At 40.0% G+C, this 18,592-nt stretch overlaps 1 protein-coding gene across 1 annotated transcript in view; it reads left to right on the top strand.

Moving 5' to 3' along the window:
* The window catches only part of LOC150075439 (pyrroline-5-carboxylate reductase 1, mitochondrial-like), a 58,307-nt gene that overhangs the window by 31,950 nt on the left and 7,765 nt on the right, over positions 1–18,592 (top strand). The window contains exons 2-4 of the mRNA XM_090388487.1: positions 11,001–11,071; positions 14,531–14,710; positions 17,917–18,129. Coding sequence (XP_090244613.1) covers positions 11,001–11,071; positions 14,531–14,710; positions 17,917–18,129 — 464 coding nt within the window. The remainder of the gene's footprint in view (positions 1–11,000; positions 11,072–14,530; positions 14,711–17,916; positions 18,130–18,592) is intronic.

Genomic DNA, 18,592 nt, shown 5'->3' with positions numbered 1-18,592 from the left:
TTTACCATAATACCACGTGGTTCTGAAACGGTACTACTAGAATACCTCAACTCTCTATCCAATTTCATCAAGTTTACCGTAGAATCAGAGGTGGACGGTTCGCTCCCGTTTCTGGACGTGCTAGTGCATCGCGTAGGCCCACATCTAGAGACCTCAGTATACCGCAAACCCATGTGGTGCGGTCAATTCACCAACTACGGGTCCGGCCACGCTCCAAGCCATCTCAATAGCACTGCCCGCACCCTGTTCTCCAGGGCCTGGAGCCATTCCAGCACCGACACAATTAGACGTAACGAGATCTCCCGTGTGAAGGCGGACTTAACCAGATGCGGTTATCCATCCCATGTACTAAACAGATGCTTGTTACAGGCACAAGAGCTTACTTCCAACCCAAGACCTCCGAAGCAAGTCGGCATATCATCCGCCTACATTCCGTACTATCCAGGAGTGTCAGGACGTATCTCGAAGATCCTGAGAAGTTACAACATAAAATGTGTACAATTACCAGGTAGGAACCTACGTTCACTTGTCTCCAGTGTGAAGACCCCTGTCACACCTGTCTTACGCAGCAATGTAGTGTACCGTATCACCTGTAGGGCCTGTAACAGTTGCTACGTAGGTGAGACATCGAGACGTCTCCAGGATCGCCTCACGGAACACGACAGAGCAATCCGGCTTGCCGAAACTGACCAGTCCGCGCTTGCAGAACATTTTTGGGCTACCAACCACGATCTTGACCCCAAGCGCGACTTTGAGATAGTGGACCACGCGCGACACTTTCGCCACCGCCTATGGCTAGAGTCACTAAACATAATGAACAACCCTAAGGCATTAAATCGCCAGAAAGGCATGCGTATACATCCAATCCTGGAGACAACCGTTTTATTGATGGATGATCACTGGCGCAAGGCAGCACACGTCCGTGCTACAACAATGACGAATGAGTAACGTGCCACAGTTTGCTTGTAATGTATTTAAAAATTCTGTCAGTTGAGAAAGGGACACGAGTTCCGAAAGCTTCTGGAAATATTTTATTTTATTTTATTTTATACTGGGTATACTTTAAATAAATATCTGTTAAACTATGGACCCCAGTACTCCAGGCCCATTTGTCACTATTCGATCACTTTATGGCCATAATACCTACAACGATTGTGCACAGTTGCAAAAATGCTTCCTCTCAATAGCTCGCTACAGGCAACATTTACGCCTCGCCCACAGATGCAAAAGCAATCGAATTATACCTAAAGGGTTCCGATACAAAGCCCCGTTCCACAACTCTCATATGGATCGTGCCTGCTTTAACTTCAGCCTGCGCACGTTAAATTTATGGATATCCCATCTCCACCATGAAATCAGGAACGCTGACTACAACAAGTCCAGACTGTTACAACATATACAAGGTAAGGTCTCGCCTATTGTATTTACAAACCTTATACATACCATCTGCCATCGGGCTAGTCAGACCTCGGATACCTACCGTTTACGCCAACAGCGCAAGTTCATAAACTTGAGCATAGAAACTAACTCCTTAAAGACGAACACTCGTTCAGACGACACGACTTCTTTCGTCTTGAATCTAAGTAACAAACAACTGTCCAACGAGCAGCTGAGTGTTTTATCAAACGGTATGAAATTCGCCGTTATACCATCGAAACCTCCCATCACACAGCTCGCTATGGGCATAGAAGCCAGTATTACCAACCTTCCCGAAGAAACTGCCAACGAGATCCGATTCAAGACTGCCGCAGTCCTCCGCAACACTCGAAAAACGTGCTCAAACCTCAACCACCGCCAACGTGCCGCCCTGTCATCTATAAGAAAAGACAACTCCATCGTTGTACTTCCTGCGGATAAAGGGCGCCGGACTGTTGTGCTGGACCGATCAGCCTACCGAGAGAAAGCCTTGGCCCTATTACTCGATCCTAACGTATATGAACCTCTACCTGATCCTCCCGTTAAAGTCTTGAAACGTCTGGAAGCAAATGTTAATAAACTTGTCCACGCATGGCTTAAAGATAAGAAGATCCCGACCGCGACTCACCATCTTCTGCGTGGTACTGGCTGTCAACTACCACAATTCTACGGATTACCAAAGATCCATAAACCGGGTATTCCTCTCAGACCTATAGTGTCTTGCTGCAGTGCCCCAACGTATGAACTGTCCAAACACATCGCGAGCCTCCTCTCGCCTCTTATAGGTAATACATCTCACACCGTTAAAAACAGCAGTGAATTCATTAACACCATTAAGGACATTTCAATCCCTGATAACTCTGTCATGGCATCATTTGACGTGGTTTCTTTATTCACCTCGATTCCCGTCCAACAGGCCGTGCACTGCGCCAGAAGGCTCCTTGAGAGCGACTTAAGCCTCCAATCCAGGACGTCACTATCCACTGATGACATCTGTACCGCCCTCAACCTATGCCTCTCTAGCAGCATCTTCACCTTTGAAGACTCACTCTACAAACAAGTACATGGCACTGCTATGGGTGCCCCTGTCAGTTCCGTAGTAGCTAACATCGCCATGGAAGATCTGGAGAAGCAGATACACCAGAACCCACCTACACCTATTACAACGTGGTGTAGATATGTCGACGATATTTTTACCATAATACCACGTGGTTCTGAAACGGTACTACTAGAATACCTCAACTCTCTATCCAATTTCATCAAGTTTACCGTAGAATCAGAGGTGGACGGTTCGCTCCCGTTTCTGGACGTGCTAGTGCATCGCGTAGGCCCACATCTAGAGACCTCAGTATACCGCAAACCCATGTGGTGCGGTCAATTCACCAACTACGGGTCCGGCCACGCTCCAAGCCATCTCAATAGCACTGCCCGCACCCTGTTCTCCAGGGCCTGGAGCCATTCCAGCACCGACACAATTAGACGTAACGAGATCTCCCGTGTGAAGGCGGACTTAACCAGATGCGGTTATCCATCCCATGTACTAAACAGATGCTTGTTACAGGCACAAGAGCTTACTTCCAACCCAAGACCTCCGAAGCAAGTCGGCATATCATCCGCCTACATTCCGTACTATCCAGGAGTGTCAGGACGTATCTCGAAGATCCTGAGAAGTTACAACATAAAATGTGTACAATTACCAGGTAGGAACCTACGTTCACTTGTCTCCAGTGTGAAGACCCCTGTCACACCTGTCTTACGCAGCAATGTAGTGTACCGTATCACCTGTAGGGCCTGTAACAGTTGCTACGTAGGTGAGACATCGAGACGTCTCCAGGATCGCCTCACGGAACACGACAGAGCAATCCGGCTTGCCGAAACTGACCAGTCCGCGCTTGCAGAACATTTTTGGGCTACCAACCACGATCTTGACCCCAAGCGCGACTTTGAGATAGTGGACCACGCGCGACACTTTCGCCACCGCCTATGGCTAGAGTCACTAAACATAATGAACAACCCTAAGGCATTAAATCACCAGAAAGGCATGCGTATACATCCAATCCTGGAGACAACCGTTTTATTGATGGATGATCACTGGCGCAAGGCAGCACACGTCCGTGCTACAACAATGACGAATGAGTAACGTGCCACAGTTTGCTTGTAATGTATTTAAAAATTCTGTCAGTTGAGAAAGGGACACGAGTTCCGAAAGCTTCTGGAAATATTTTATTTTATTTTATTTTATACTGGGTATACTTTAAATAAATATCTGTTAATTATAGACCTGTTAGTTTAACTTCTGTTCCCAGAAAATTAATGGAGGCACTGGTTAAAGAAACACTGCAGGATCATCTAGACAAGACTTCAGTTATATCTCAGACACAGCATGGTTTTGTTAAGGGGAAGTCTTGCCTGACCAATTTGATTGGATACTATGATGCAGTCACAAAAGAACTGGATGCAGGGAATAACTTTGATATTATATACTTGGATCTTAGAAAGGCTTTTGATACTGTTGCACATGGAAGACTGCTGCACAAATTGGAGCAGTGTGGCATTGGAGGCAAATTGCTGCTATGGATAAAGGGGTGGTTGAGGGGGAGAAGACAGAGTGGTAATCAATGGACACTGCTCATCGTGGACTAATGTTATTAGTGGAGTCCCTCAGGGTTCAGTATTGGGTCCATTATTGTTTTCTGTATTTATAAATGATATTGATGATGGTATATCAAGCTTAATGTCCAAGTTTGCAGACGATACGAAGGTTGGCAGGTTTGTCAAGGACACTACTGACACTATGCTACTGCAACAGGATCTGGAAAGGTTGAGCAGATGGGCTAAGAGGTGGCAAATGAAGTTTAACATTGACAAATGTAAAGTACTACATATGGGAAACAGCAACCCCAGAGCAACGTATCAACTCTGTGGTACTACACTGACAGTGGTAGAGAATGAAAGGGACCTGGGGGTGGTTGTGCAGGCAGATATGAAGTATTCTGAGCAGTGCAGACGGGCTGCAAGAGTAGCTCATGGTGTATTGTCGATGATATATAGGAATTTTTCTAGCAGGGATAAGGAGGTGATTATTCCCTTGTATAAGGCAATGGTCAGGCCACACCTAGAGTACTGTATACAGGTCTGGAGGCCTCATTTCAAGAAGGATGTAGAGATGCTGGAATGAGTACAGAGAAGGGCAACAAGATTAGTGAATGGAACAAAGGGGTGCTCTTACGAAGAAAGGCTTAAGTTTTGCAAATTACAGTGTCTGGAGACTAGGCACCAGCGAGGTGATCTGATAGAGGTGTATAAAGCCTTGAATGGTTTGAGCATGCTCAATGCTGATGGGATTCTTCCTCTTGCTCAGAATAATCACCTGAGAGGGCATAAATTCAAATTGAGGAAAGACGGATGTAGGATAGACGTGAGGAAATTTGCCTTTAGCCAGCGGGTGGTTGGTTGGTGGAACAGACTTCCATCCCTTGTCGTGGAAGTTGATAGTCTAAATAAGTTTAAGGCTCAGCTGGACAGGTATTTTGAACGAACAGAGGGGTGAAGTGGAAGTGGTTATTTTTTATTTATTTATTTATTTATTTTTTTTTTTTTGGCTGATGCTGCATAAGCTTGCTTTCTTGCATCAAATGCCTCTACTAATGCTAATGCTAATGCCTCGCAAGTAATTGTTGAACAGGGTCCTACAAATTTTGGTGCCAGCCCTGGCAGAGTGTGAAGAAATTAGGCAACAACTCAGCATTTTGATGGGCGTCTATGAGAGTTTGAAGAGTAGAATAGATGCCCTTGAAGGAATTAAAATGGGGGAACCCATCAAGCTCTGAGTTTCCCAACTGAATGCCAGAGCTCACTCTTGTGCATCAGGCAACAAAGCCGCAGGAGCTAGTTATTGTCAATGACTCTATTGTCAGGGAAACGGAATATATATTGTGCAAAAGGACAAGTGGAATAGGACCAGATTATGTCTGCTGGAGTAAAAGATATCATCTTTTAAGGGCACAAAAAGTGATTGTTGTGTACATTGGGGCTAATGACGTTAAGAGTAGATCTGCGGACTTAACAAGTACAGGTCAATGTTGAAAAAAAGTTGCGAGTTAGGATTAAATTTGAAAGTGTCTGCAATTCTGCTCAGACATGATAGGAGGGAGTATATGATGAGAGCCTTGTCAATCAATTCAGCCCTGAAGAGATTGTGCTCATGTGTGGGTCAGAAAACTGCCAGCTTGTGGGGGGATTCACAGACATTAAGATTAACAGTAGCCACAGGCAGATATGAAAGTGATTCTTGCAGTGTTCTATTGGAATGAGAAGCAGCCTGGAAAGCAAGGTGCTGGGAGTCATCATGGAACAAGTAAATACCTTGGCTGTGTTAGGGTAACTAAGAGTAAGAATGGTAAGAGTAATTGGTGCATGTATACATCAATGCTATTAGTATAGTAAATAAATTTGATGAATTTGAAGTGCTGGTCAGGACATCAAAGGCGGATATTGTTGGGATATCAGAGATGTGGTATTACACTGATATAAGGAATGCAGAATTGGAATTTAGGGAGCAACATATATACAGACAGGATAAAAAGGAGATGAGTTACAGTGTTAATTAAGAAACCTATAAAATCTGTGGCAGTACATCCAGTTGACAGCAATGCTGAGTCAACAATGGACAGCAATGTTGAGTCAGTTTGGTGTGGCATAAGCACTGGGAAAGCAAAACTGAGATTAGGAGTGTGGTTTAGGCCTAATGACTCTGATGAGTAGAACAAACAACTACACTGAAAGGACAGAATTCATGGGACACCTGGTTCCTGGACAATACAACGTTGTCACCCCTCTGGCTAGTAGGTGAATCCACCACTTGGCAAGTATATAGGTACACTCCCATCACTGCATTCATGTAGACGGTAATTTGATATCAGTATGGATAAATGTCGTGAGTTAACTGACTTTGAAAGAGAGATGATAGTGGGTGCCCGATGCATGGGTCACTCTATCGTGGAGGTAGTACAGAAATTGCACTATCCCCGTTTGACAGTCTCAAGAGTATATTGCAAATACGCCATTTCCGTAATAACATCTCATCGTAGACAGCACTATGGGCAGAGAAAGGTGGTGGATGAACGTGGCCATCGACATCAGTCTCACATTGTTTCAGTCAACTGGAGAGCAACAGCGGCACAAACTTCAATGAGGGAGGTGCCAGAAACGTCTCACCACAAAGATCATCAGGTGATCATTAGCTGCAATAGGAGCCACTGACCTACCAGAGTACCATTGCTAACACCATGACACAGGACTCTATGCCTCAAATGGGCGAAAGGACATTGGCACTGGACCTTGGATGATTGGAGACGGGTCTCCTGGTCCGATGAGTCCCGCTTTCAGTTATTTCAAGCAGACTGGGAGGGTGTGTATCTGGCAGAAACCACACGAAGCTATGCACCAATCATATCAACAAAGAACTGTTTGGGCAGGTGGACGGACAGTAACGTCTGGGGTGTGTTCAACTGGCACACGTTGTGACCTCTGGTATGTCTAGATGTATCTCAGAAGGGTCTAGGTTACATGTCCACCCTTACAGACCATCTGCATCCCTTCGTGGTCATTGTGCACCTACAGGGCAACAGACTCTTCCAGCAGGACAATGCACCTCCCCACAAAGCCATGGTGACTAAAACATGGTTCAAAGAGCATTCTGCAGATTTTATCACCATGGAATGGCCTCACCGAATTATAGACAACGGTGCAGCAAGAATGGATGGAAATACCTGTGGAATGCTTTGGTGAACTAGTGGACTCAATGCCTTGCCATGTGACTGCCCTTACTGGACGAAAGGTGGGCCTACTCGTTACTAGATAGGTATCCCATGATTTCTGTCCACTCATTGTATACAGAGAAATAGTGCACCAATAATTCAGAATGTCTTATAATGGGGGATAATTACTTGTGATTACTGTAATTACTAGTGTCACCCTTTGATTGTCACTCTTTTATGTGACATTTGCACATCTCCAGTCCATGGGGACCTTCCCTGAATCCAAAGATATTCTCATAATTATGGCTAAGGGTTTACTTACTTACTTCCTTTGCTGTCTCCCTTAATATAACTGGATAGATCTCATCCACCCCTAGCTGCCTTTCTTATGTTTAACTTCAACAATTTCTCTTCCACTTTCTTCTCAGTTATTATAAAATCATTTAGTTCCCTATCAGAGTTTGATAAACTTCTGGAATACACTTTTGTGAAGAATTCCTCATGGGTAAATGTAGATACAAAATTCTCATTTAGTTTGTCAGCAACCTGAGCAGGATCATCAACTGTTGATGATCCAGTGGATGACCAATTTGATTCATCCCCTTTCTTCTAGTGTTTACATAAGAAAGAAGTTCTTGTTGTTTTTCTTTGCACCCTTTGCTCATAACCTTCCTTCGCTTGTCTAACCGCCTTTGTGACATGATTACAGACATGTTTATATCTACCATAGGCTTCTGTGTTGCCTGATAATTTATAAGCATCCCATGCATTTTTCTCCTCTGCTACGAGTCTAATTAGTTCGTCTGACATCCATTTAGGACCCTGAAGAGTATTTCTTATATATACCTTGAAGAGTGTTTCTTATTTGGTATGAAAAGCCTAGTAGCTTCTATGATTAATTCCTTGAATGCTTTCCATTTAGAATTTGCTGATGGTAACGTCATCAGTTGGTCCCACTATATAGAATTTAAAAACTGTCTGAGACCACTGTAGTCACCTTTACGAAAGCAAAAACCATTCCCTTTACCCTTGATGGTAGTGACATCTTTAAGTAAATCCCACATGACTACACTGTGTTCATTGCCACCTAGTGGTTATTTTATCTGCAGGTGTGTATCTTTGGTTATAAAACACAAATAATCACTGCTGATAATTGGATTAAGAGTATTACTCCCTCTTGTTGCCTCTAACATGCTGCTGTAGAAAACAATCATCCAATAAATCACAAAAGTCTTGCTAGTCGGCACGTGACCAACCCACAAGTTCCAGTCAATATCTGGATAGTTAAAATCCCCCATTATAAACCATTCTGATTTACTGGTCCATTCTCTTTCCCTGTACAGCTGTTCATTGTACTCATCAGAGTCATTAGGCTTGTAACACACACCTCTGTCATTTTTGCTTTCCCAGTGCTTATGTCACACCAAACTGACTCAAAAATGTGCACTGGCCACCTATGTCAGGAATGCACTGCATTTGTGATTTTATGTGCTTCTTAACTGAGAGTATAACCCCTCTCCTATCCTTTCTGTACACCTTGTACTCCCCATATTCAAATTCTGAATCCACTTATGTTTGAGAGACACCATGTCTCCTATATCCCACAATATCTGCATTTCATGTCTTGACCAGCACTTTTAATTCATCAAATTTATTTACTATGCTAATATTTATTTTTAAATGTTTCTAATTGCATTTTTAAGGATGACTCTGCCCCACTTCGTAGAGCCAAAACCATAAATACTACTTCAAAAAATTAGCAAAAGTTTTAAATTTATGAAACATCACTCTTGCTTAGGTAAATGTAATTATTTATTTCACTGTCTTTACTGTCTGCAGTGCAAAAATAGTTGAAGGATAAATCAATTTGCACAATTAACATGGCCTGGGAACAGTCCGGACTTCAATCCAATTGAAAACTGTTGGAACAAAATGGGTGTTTCAGTAATGCAAAAGAAACCAAAAACACTAAGAGAGCTGCAGGAGATATTAAACAGATAGAGCCATTGAACATATTCAGGGCGCCTCCGTAGCCAGGTGGGCAGGAGAGGCAGTGCGTAGCACACACTTCTTGATTAGACCGGGGTTCGAGCCCATGACCACCAAATATGGAGGATGTGGAAAGGTCAGGGAATGACCACCGCATATCCCCAGAGCAATATGGCCTTAGTTGCTAATGCTCCTAAAAACCAAATATTCAAAGCCTTTTGCAGTCAATGCCATGATGTGAAGCAGTCATGAAAGCAAGGGATAAGCCAACACACATCTTCTCAGTTAGCTTGCGTTTTGTTGTGTTCTTTGGTTATATAGCCTATCATCCTAGTATGAGCAAAGTAATGAAAAAAAATCATTTCTTTCATAGAATTTTTGTTATTATATGAACCATAAGTAACATGCTGTTATTTTGGAGAAAAATACTTATTTCATTGTATATTTATCCATAAGGCAAAAAAGTGAATTTTCTGCAATTAATAGTTTCATATGTGTATTTTTATTACTTATGTTCTTTCAGCTATTTCTAAAATATTAGCTACCAGTATAAAGATTAAAAACAAAAAATTAAGAATTAGGTGATTTTTTTTAGCACTACTGTATATACACAGCCCTGCCATTAATCCACCCTTCAACACCCTTCTGTTGATAGTTAGCCACATTCTACCCAATTGCCACATATATGATCATTGTCCTTCAAGGAGACAGTAGTGTGATTGTGAATGTAAGACCACAACCGACTGAATTAGCAGACTTTCAGTAGGGAATAAAAACAGGGTGCCACATAATCAACTAGTCTGTACACAATATTCAATAGCACTGAAAATCCCTAGGTGAATGATTGGTGATATGGTCTGCAAATAGAGCGACCAGACTCGTGCCAAAACTGTCATGAAACGACCCAAAAAACCTCCAAAGCTGATAGAACATGACAAGAAAGCCCTGCAAAGAATCATCCTTTCAATGTTGTCACAGTGCACACAGGCCCACAGTGAAATGATTGGGACATGTCAGCACTAGTAAAGTGTATAGGACACTGTAATATGAGTTACTATGGTTGTGTAGCTGTCCACAAGCCACTGATCACCCCGACTAATGCCAGACACCATCTAGTTTGTTGTAAGCCATTCTTAGACCATAGACCAGTGTACAGCTCCATTTTAGAGTGACAAGTCACAGTACATAGTCTGACAGTTATGCAGGCACAACTGTCAGTACATAGTCTGACAGTTGTGCCTGCATGTGGAAGATGCTCAGAGAAAGCTATCTGCCACACTGAACCATCCTGATAATGAAGTGGACTGGTTTGAGGATGAGCACTGAAAAGTTAGACCTCTGAGATCAGGTGGGTCATCAGGTGTATGTGAAGACACTGCCCAAAAAACACATGAACTGGCCATTGCTTTAAACATCAGAGCACATTTACAAAAAAGCTGGTAAAATGTTCCACAGGGAGACTAGTGGCTGTCATAAAGGTTATTTGTAAGTATGCAGGTGTTCGGATAATAATGGGAGGTTAGTGTATATAATAAATCGTGTATTAATTCATGTCTGTCTAACGCTAAGGATGTGCCTTTAATTCAAGTTAGAATTTTACACGTATCTTATAAGCAGACCTTAAAATTTTAGACAAATTTTTTGTACTTCAAAGGTAAACTTATATGCTGGAATATATGGTATTTTTATGGTATCATGGTTCAAGCCAATGTAACAACTAAACTCATTTGTACAGAGATCAGTGGTTGTGAGTTCAAACATATATTTCATTTTATTTTTTTTATTATTATGTTATTATTTAATCTTTCCTTGCAGTTAACATATTTGTTTCTTTAGGTATCACAAAAGCAGAAAATATAACAGCTGGTTGTCCTAAACAAGATGCAGCCTATTTAGAACAGATTGCAGTAAGTTATACTTTTTATTTCTCTCTAGCAATTTTAGAATGGGTTCTGGTCTGACCCCTACTCCTATGTCCTAAGCATCTTTTTATAAATATAAAATTTTTCATAATCTTTGTCCTGCAAAATTTGTTTCTAATTCTCACTCTCTCTCTCTCTCTCTCAACTTAATCAACTTTTGCTTTTCATTGTCCTCACTGTTTCTCACTCAAGTAACAGTCATTTATAATAGCATAGTCATGTGGATAAAGCTGGATTTGAATCCTACTGAAGACTGGAAATTCTTCAAGACCAAAGACCTTTTTATGTGTTGTAGTTAGGTGATCCCGTGTTGAAGGAGCAGGATTTTTCACTGCAAATTATGAGTTTTTTTTAGACTACATGAAATGAAAATTTAGTCCATGTTTACACACTGTACTGATATACACCAATGAGCTAAAACATTATGACCACCTACCTAATATAATGTTCGTCCTCCATGTGCAGTCAAAACAGCCTGTACTCTGCAAGGCATAGGTGCTACAAAATTTCTAAATGTGTCTTGTGGTCATCATCATCATCATCATCAGCCATTTTCAGTCCATTGCAGGATGAAAGCCTCTCCAGCAACTTTCCAGTTCCTTCTGTTTTGTGTAATGGCCATCCATTTACTACCCATAAACCCATGAATTTCATCTATCCATCTCCGTTGTTGTCTTCCAGATTTTCTTCTAGCTCCTCTTGGGTACCATTCTGTTATTTTCTTAGTCCATCTGTCATCATGTCTTCGAGCTATGTGTCCTGCCCACGACCATTTTAGTTCTTTAGTTTTGATAAGAATGTTCTTTACTTGAGTTTGCTGCCTGATCCATGTGTTTCTCTTCTTATCTAACAGTCTGATTCCCAATATAATTCGTTCCATTCTTCGCTGTGTAGTTTTCAGCTTTTCTTCCATTCTTTTGGTGAGTTTCACTTCCATAAGTCATGGTGGGTAGTATACACTGGTTCATTATTTTACGTTTCAGACAAATTGGGATATTGCTCCTCAGTATGTGACTATATTTCCTGAATGTTATCCATCCAAAATTTATTCTTCTCTTGACTTCCAGCAATTTATCATTATTACAGCTGATGACTTTTCCCAGATAAGTATATGACTCCACCTTTTCAGTTAATGCTCCTTCAATCATTATATCCCTTTCTATGGCATACTTGTTCATCATTACTTTTGTTTTAACCAAAATTATCTTTAGTGCAAAAGCCTTACTAACTCTGCATAACTGATTAAGATTTTCCTCTAATTCTTTGGGATCGTGGCTTATGACCACAATGTCATCTGCAAATCGTAAATGGTTTAGGTACTCTCCATTCACATTGACTCCTTTCTGCGACCAGTCTAATCTTCTGAAAGCTTCCTCAAGGGCAGCAGTAAACAAGTTCGGAGATATTGTGTCTCCTTGTCGAACTCCTTTCTCAATTTTAAATTTGCTACTGTCTTTGTCTAGTCTAATAAAGGAGGTAGCATTCTCATATATGTTCTTCAAAATCATAATATATGGGGTATCTATGCCTTGTCTTTCCAGTGCCTGAAACATTGTCTTATGCTGAATGGAGTCAAATGCCTTTTCATAATCCACAAATGCCAGGCATAATGGTGTTTTATATTCATATTTAGCTGTGATATTACGTGAAGGTGATCCATAGTTGAGAATCCTGTCCTAAAGTCAGCTTGCTCTTTTGGTTGATTCTCATCAAGTATTCTTTCTAATCTGCTAGTAATGACCCTTGTGAACAACTTGAAGATGTGAGATAACAAGCTAATTGGTCTATAACTTCCAATTTCTGATTTATCTCCTTTCTTATGCAGCAAAACTATAACTGCATTATTCCACTCCTTAGGCATCCCACCTTTTCTATTACATTTTGTGAAGAGTCTTGCCAGTTTTTGTCCCATGTCTCTTCCTCCCAATTTTAACAACTCTACAGTAACTTCATCTTCCCCCGGGACTTTCTGATTCTTCATTTTCTTTAACGCTTGTTCTACCTCATTAGGAAGGATATCGGGTATGTCGTATGTGTTACTAATTTGCGATCCATCTTCCCCACTGCTGGCATCATTCCCTCGCTCCTTGTATAATTCTCTATAGTAGCTTTTTGCTATTTGCATCATGCCTTCTCTGCTATTTATAAGTACACCATCACTAGTCTTCAGTTTCAGTATCATTTGTCTTTCTGTATTACTGCTCATGGCTGCTGATTTAAGTCCTTTGTTTTCCCTTAATGCTTCTTCTACTTTTCTTGTGTTAAATTTTCTTATGTCCTCTCTGAGTCTCTTTCTAATGGCTTTGCATAACTCAGTATACTCAGTTTTCTCCTTGTAAGTGTTTATCTTGTTCTCCATTTGTCATCTTCAGTTCATCATGACAAGTGTTTCTTGACTAATTTTTTCTTCTTTGGATTTCTTTTTACCTATAGGTTTCTTGGGCTTTATCCCTTTCAGAAAGCTCAAACTTGTTCTTAAGTTCCAGTACATACTGCTTTTTCTCCTCTTCTGTTATCTCAAAGACCTTCATATTATTTACTCGAGTCAGTTTTTTCCTTTCTTTTCTTACATCTATATCAAGTGTGCATTCTGTGATCACTTCTAACATTTACCTTGTTCAGGACAGTAACATCGGTCATGATATATCTTCTGTTAGTGAGGATGAAGTCAATTTCATCCATTGTTAATCCTTTTTCTGTTGTTAATCATTATTATCTCCTTTCTTATGCAGAAAAATTATGATTGCATTATTCCACACCTTAGGTGTCATGCCTTTCCTAATCTATTTTGTGTAGAGTCTTGCCAGTTTCTGTGTCATGTCTCTTCCTCCTAATTAGAAGGAATACACATAACACTATTACTAGTCAAATGTTTGAAGATACTTTTTCAAGAAATTTAAAGACAACCGTATAAATATGAAGAGTGCAACACTCATCTCATGTGATTTTTTTTTATCTCTGTGAAAGGGGGAGGTAAACTAAGGAGGAGCTCTACTGCAAAAATAGAACAATGAATAATTAAAAATTATTGCTGTTAGTGATACACAGAAATTATTGGCTAATATTCTGCCAATGTACAGGACACAAGAAGGTAATTATATGTATGCAAGGTTCAGTTCATTACCAATTACTAGCATTTAAAATTTTCACTTTTGGATAACCCCAAAGGCAAATAATCTATAACCTACAAAATATATTGGGATTAAGATACAGACCTGCCTCATCAAGGAGGATGTTATAAACCAATTATAAACCTTATAAACCTCAATATCTAATAAGTAGATTATTTTATGTAAATGAGGTAATTGCACATGTGGGGGTGGGACTACCTCTCCTCCTTAATATACTACTAGATGCAATGACTGATACAAATATTTAATGTACTGACTATAATGTTTTATGTTACTGTCCTAATTTTTATAATATGTGATCTTCAAATTTTAGGCAGAAGGGTGTCGGACAACATTTGAAAACTCTCAAGTCATACAAAATTCACAAGTAGTAATAATTGCTGTCAAGCCTCCAGTAGTTCCCAAAGTTCTAACTGATGTTGCTCCTTTCATCACCCCAAACCATGTATTAATCTCTGTTGCACTCGGAATTCCTATTAGGTACTTAGAACAGGTAAGGATTTTTTGATTTTTTACTTGAAAATAAAATACAGTTGTAGACATTTTGTACAAAATTAGTTTGTCTCATTATTGACCATAAAATTTACATATTAACGTGTAAGGAGCTAAGCTGTAAGGAGCTAAGACCATAAGAAGTCTTTATATTGTATTTGTTTTGCAGGATGAAAAATCCAAGTTCCTGGAAGATAAAAAAAATTCTCAATTGAGAGTGGCTAACTCAGCCGTAGTATGAAAAAACAGCCATGAAAGTTCCTCCCATCCAGAAAACTGAACTTAAGTTTTCCACGCAGTGTTGTTTGTTATTTGGTTTTTAGGAGCATTAGCAACTAAGGCCATATTGCTCCGGGATATGCGGTGGTCATTCCCTGACCTTTCCGCATCCTCCGTATTTGGTGGTGACGGGCTCGAACCCCGGTCTAATCAAGAAGCGTGTTCTACGCACTGCCGCTCCTTCCCACCTGGCTACGGAGGCGCCTCCACGCAGTGTGGAAGAACAACAGACATAGCCATCTTGCTAGTCATAAAGGCAGGACCTTATCGATAGCAGTTTTTTAATTTTATTTCTAATGGCTAATTCCCAAACCTCTTTGAAATGCAATCTGGTGATTGGTTCAGTTTGTAGAAGCATCCATATAGAGTAACTTAAATTGTGGATACCCTGAACTTCATCCCATGGCAAAGACTTTCTTTGCCATGGGATGAAATTTAGCATGTTCACTGCTGCCTACATTTGAAGAATGCATTCCATGTGCTGTTAGCATAATTTATAATATTTGTTTTAGATTTTGATTATATATCATTCTTCAGCAAGTATTTTTTTTCCCACACAGAATGAAAGTGTTGCATTTTTGCATCACTGGCACTGGAAATTAACTTTGTTGAATGCACATTAATAACCCAACATGGGTAGCAGATTAGTATTTTATCTCCTTCTACAGAATGTTAAAATGGCCTGGACTCAATCCCAGAAAGATGGGTTCGTGTTTTATGGACTTTTTTCACACCAGAGATGTTGGTTTAGCCACAAGCAAGGGTTACATGGTTTTTACCCTGCAGAATCATCATCCAGCAAAATAGGAAAAGTGACCATAAAATGCATGCTATTACAACATATTGATGTCTTATTGCTTTGGCAAAAAAAATAAACAAACAAATATTTTGAATAAACCACCATAGTTTTTGAAAAAAAAATATTTCTGGTTTATTGTTGATCAATTATATTTATATTACATATTTAATTTCACTCTATTTTGCTGTAGCTCTTTATGATAATCACTATAGCAGTTGAAACAAAGCACTGGCTTTTCCGAACACTTCTAACAATAGTACATTGTATCTTTCCTTTTGCCAGATTGAAGGCAAGAATGGAGTATTTTGTCTTCATACTTAGAGGGAATTTCACAAGTGTATGCAAAATGTCTGGTATTCTTCTAGCAACAGCAACCTGTAAGAGATTAGGGCATCTCCAACCTCATGAGACAAGCTTTTTTATGACAGCAAGGCAAAAGTTATACAAATTCATTTTACTTCCAGAGAAGAAAATTGATGAAAAGATAAAAGCATTCAAAAGCAGAATTTGAAAAATATGAATTACCAGTTTCTTGTACCAATGAACTCATTCTTTGGATTTTCTTTTCTATCAGAACAGTGGCTCATCCTGTACATCATAGGAATAGCAATACCATTATCCACATGGACTATGCACTGGACATTAGTTTATGTAGGCTCTGGCAGTCAACAGACACCATGGGTATTCATGCTCATTGCAAACTGCACCTTGCATGGGAATGTCAGCATCAAATACACCGGACCACTAAACATCTACCTTTCTATTGTTGCCAACCAAATACATCCCTTCATGATAACAGTGTATCCAGAGTCTATCAATAAGACAAGGCACCATGCCACAAGGCCTGACATGGTGCTAACTAGTGTCAGGAATATGATAATTGATAGTTGCAGAATATGAAAATGATCATTGTATTGATCTCAATCCAATTGAGCATGTTTGGGACCTGCACTGGGAAAAGGACATTTGATGCTATGACCATCAACCCGACAATGCATCACTGGACACTGTGCAACACATGGGTAACCCTACCATAGGACATCTTGCAACACCTTATGGAGTGCATGCCAAGATGTGTATAGGCTGTATATGGGCAGAAGGTGGCTACACAAGGTATTAGGTAAGTGTTGTTAATGCAAAGCCAACTAAGTGTAATTATTTAAGTTTTTCTATATTTGGTGTACAGAACATACTAGGTTTGGTGTACAGAATTAATGGGTTAAGGAACATTAGGACAAATGCCATAAAACAGCAGACCCTAAGGACAGATAAAATTCTCCTTAACCCACTGGGAATGAAAACTCTACTAATATGCAGTTAATATCACAAATATCTGAAAGAATTTGGTAGGACTATAGCCTCAACCTATGTAAAGATTTCACTTAAAGAAAAGGTTAGTGCAATTGTATCATGTTTTTTCGTAAGTGAATTACCAGTTGGTAAAAATAGCATTGTTTTTGTCATATCTCATATTGTGAATAACTTCACAATGAGTTGCCTAATATTTCACTACCTCGAATAAGTAATGATTCACCAATGGAGAAGACTTGTTACTCATTCTCGATGGATACCACCACCCAGATGGCCATTTCAAGGTTATTTGGCCTATTATTTGTAGGTGGGTAGGTACAATAGTGACAACCAGTTATGAAGTATAATTCCACAATATGAGAGATGCCAGATGGTGTATAACAGTTTTAAGTATAACAGTTTACATAGTTTGAGGCTATAGCCTTACCAAACTCTTGCAGTTTAAACTGTTATACACCATCTGGAGTCTCTCATATAGGAGTTATACTTCACAACTGGTTGTCACTATTGCAACACCAGGATACCTACTCACCCACCGATGATAGGCCAAATAGCCTTGAAATGGCTGTCTGGGTATCCACTGAGATTAAGTAAGAATAGCCTTCTCCATTGGTGAAGCGTTATTTATTCGAGGTAGGGCAATATCAAGCAACTCATTGTGAAGGTATTCACAATGTGAGATATGATAAAAACGATGCCATTTTTACCAATTGGTAATTCACTTACGAAAAAACATGGTGCAATTGTGCTAACCTTTTCATTATCACAAATATCTTGTAGATTCATTTTCCAGTTCTGTTTCCATTGTTTTTTTGCAGATGCTTCCTCCACGAAGTAGAGTGATTCGAGTGATGCCAAACACTCCCTCCCTAGTACGTGAAGGTGCAACTGTTTTTGCTTGTGGAACAGCAATCCAAGAAGGAGATGGAGACATAGCAAAGAAACTATTCTCAAGTGTCGGACTGTGTGAAGAAATTCCAGAAACATTAATTGATGCTGTGACAGGTCTCAGTGGTAGTGGTCCTGCATACGTAAGTGATATTAAAATGTATTATACGAAGTATATCTGCAAAACACTTCAAAATAATATGTTTTATGCTGGAAGCTGAATGAAACTTTAACTGTAGACATCAAGTCAAGGAATTATAATCATCATCATGAACTTGGTCTGGCTTATGTCTTTTAAGACCTGTTCCGTTGTAGCTCTTGGAGGTAGTTTTGATTTCGCCATCGTTGTCTTGGTTGACCAAAATCTCTCTTGCCTGTAGGTTTTGATGTAGTTAAAGGCTAATTTTGGGATCCGGTCTGGGTTCATTCTTTCTATGTGGCTGATCCATTTTTCCTGATACTGTTTTATGTCATTTACTATGTTATCTACTTTTAATTTCTCGCGGATATCTAAATTTCTTTTGTGGTCTAGTCTTGTAAAGTCTAATAATGGTTTAAAAATCTCATTTGTGCTGCTTCTAGTTTGTGTGCATATTTCTTATTTAT

Source organism: Mastigoproctus giganteus, chromosome 14 (assembly GCF_048544385.1).
Source record: "Mastigoproctus giganteus isolate SK-2022 chromosome 14, ASM4854438v1, whole genome shotgun sequence".
In the NCBI taxonomy this organism is placed as follows: domain Eukaryota; kingdom Metazoa; phylum Arthropoda; class Arachnida; order Uropygi; family Thelyphonidae; genus Mastigoproctus; species Mastigoproctus giganteus.
The sequence above is the reverse complement of the archived record's forward strand: the minus strand, read 5'-3'. Positions and strand labels throughout refer to the sequence as shown.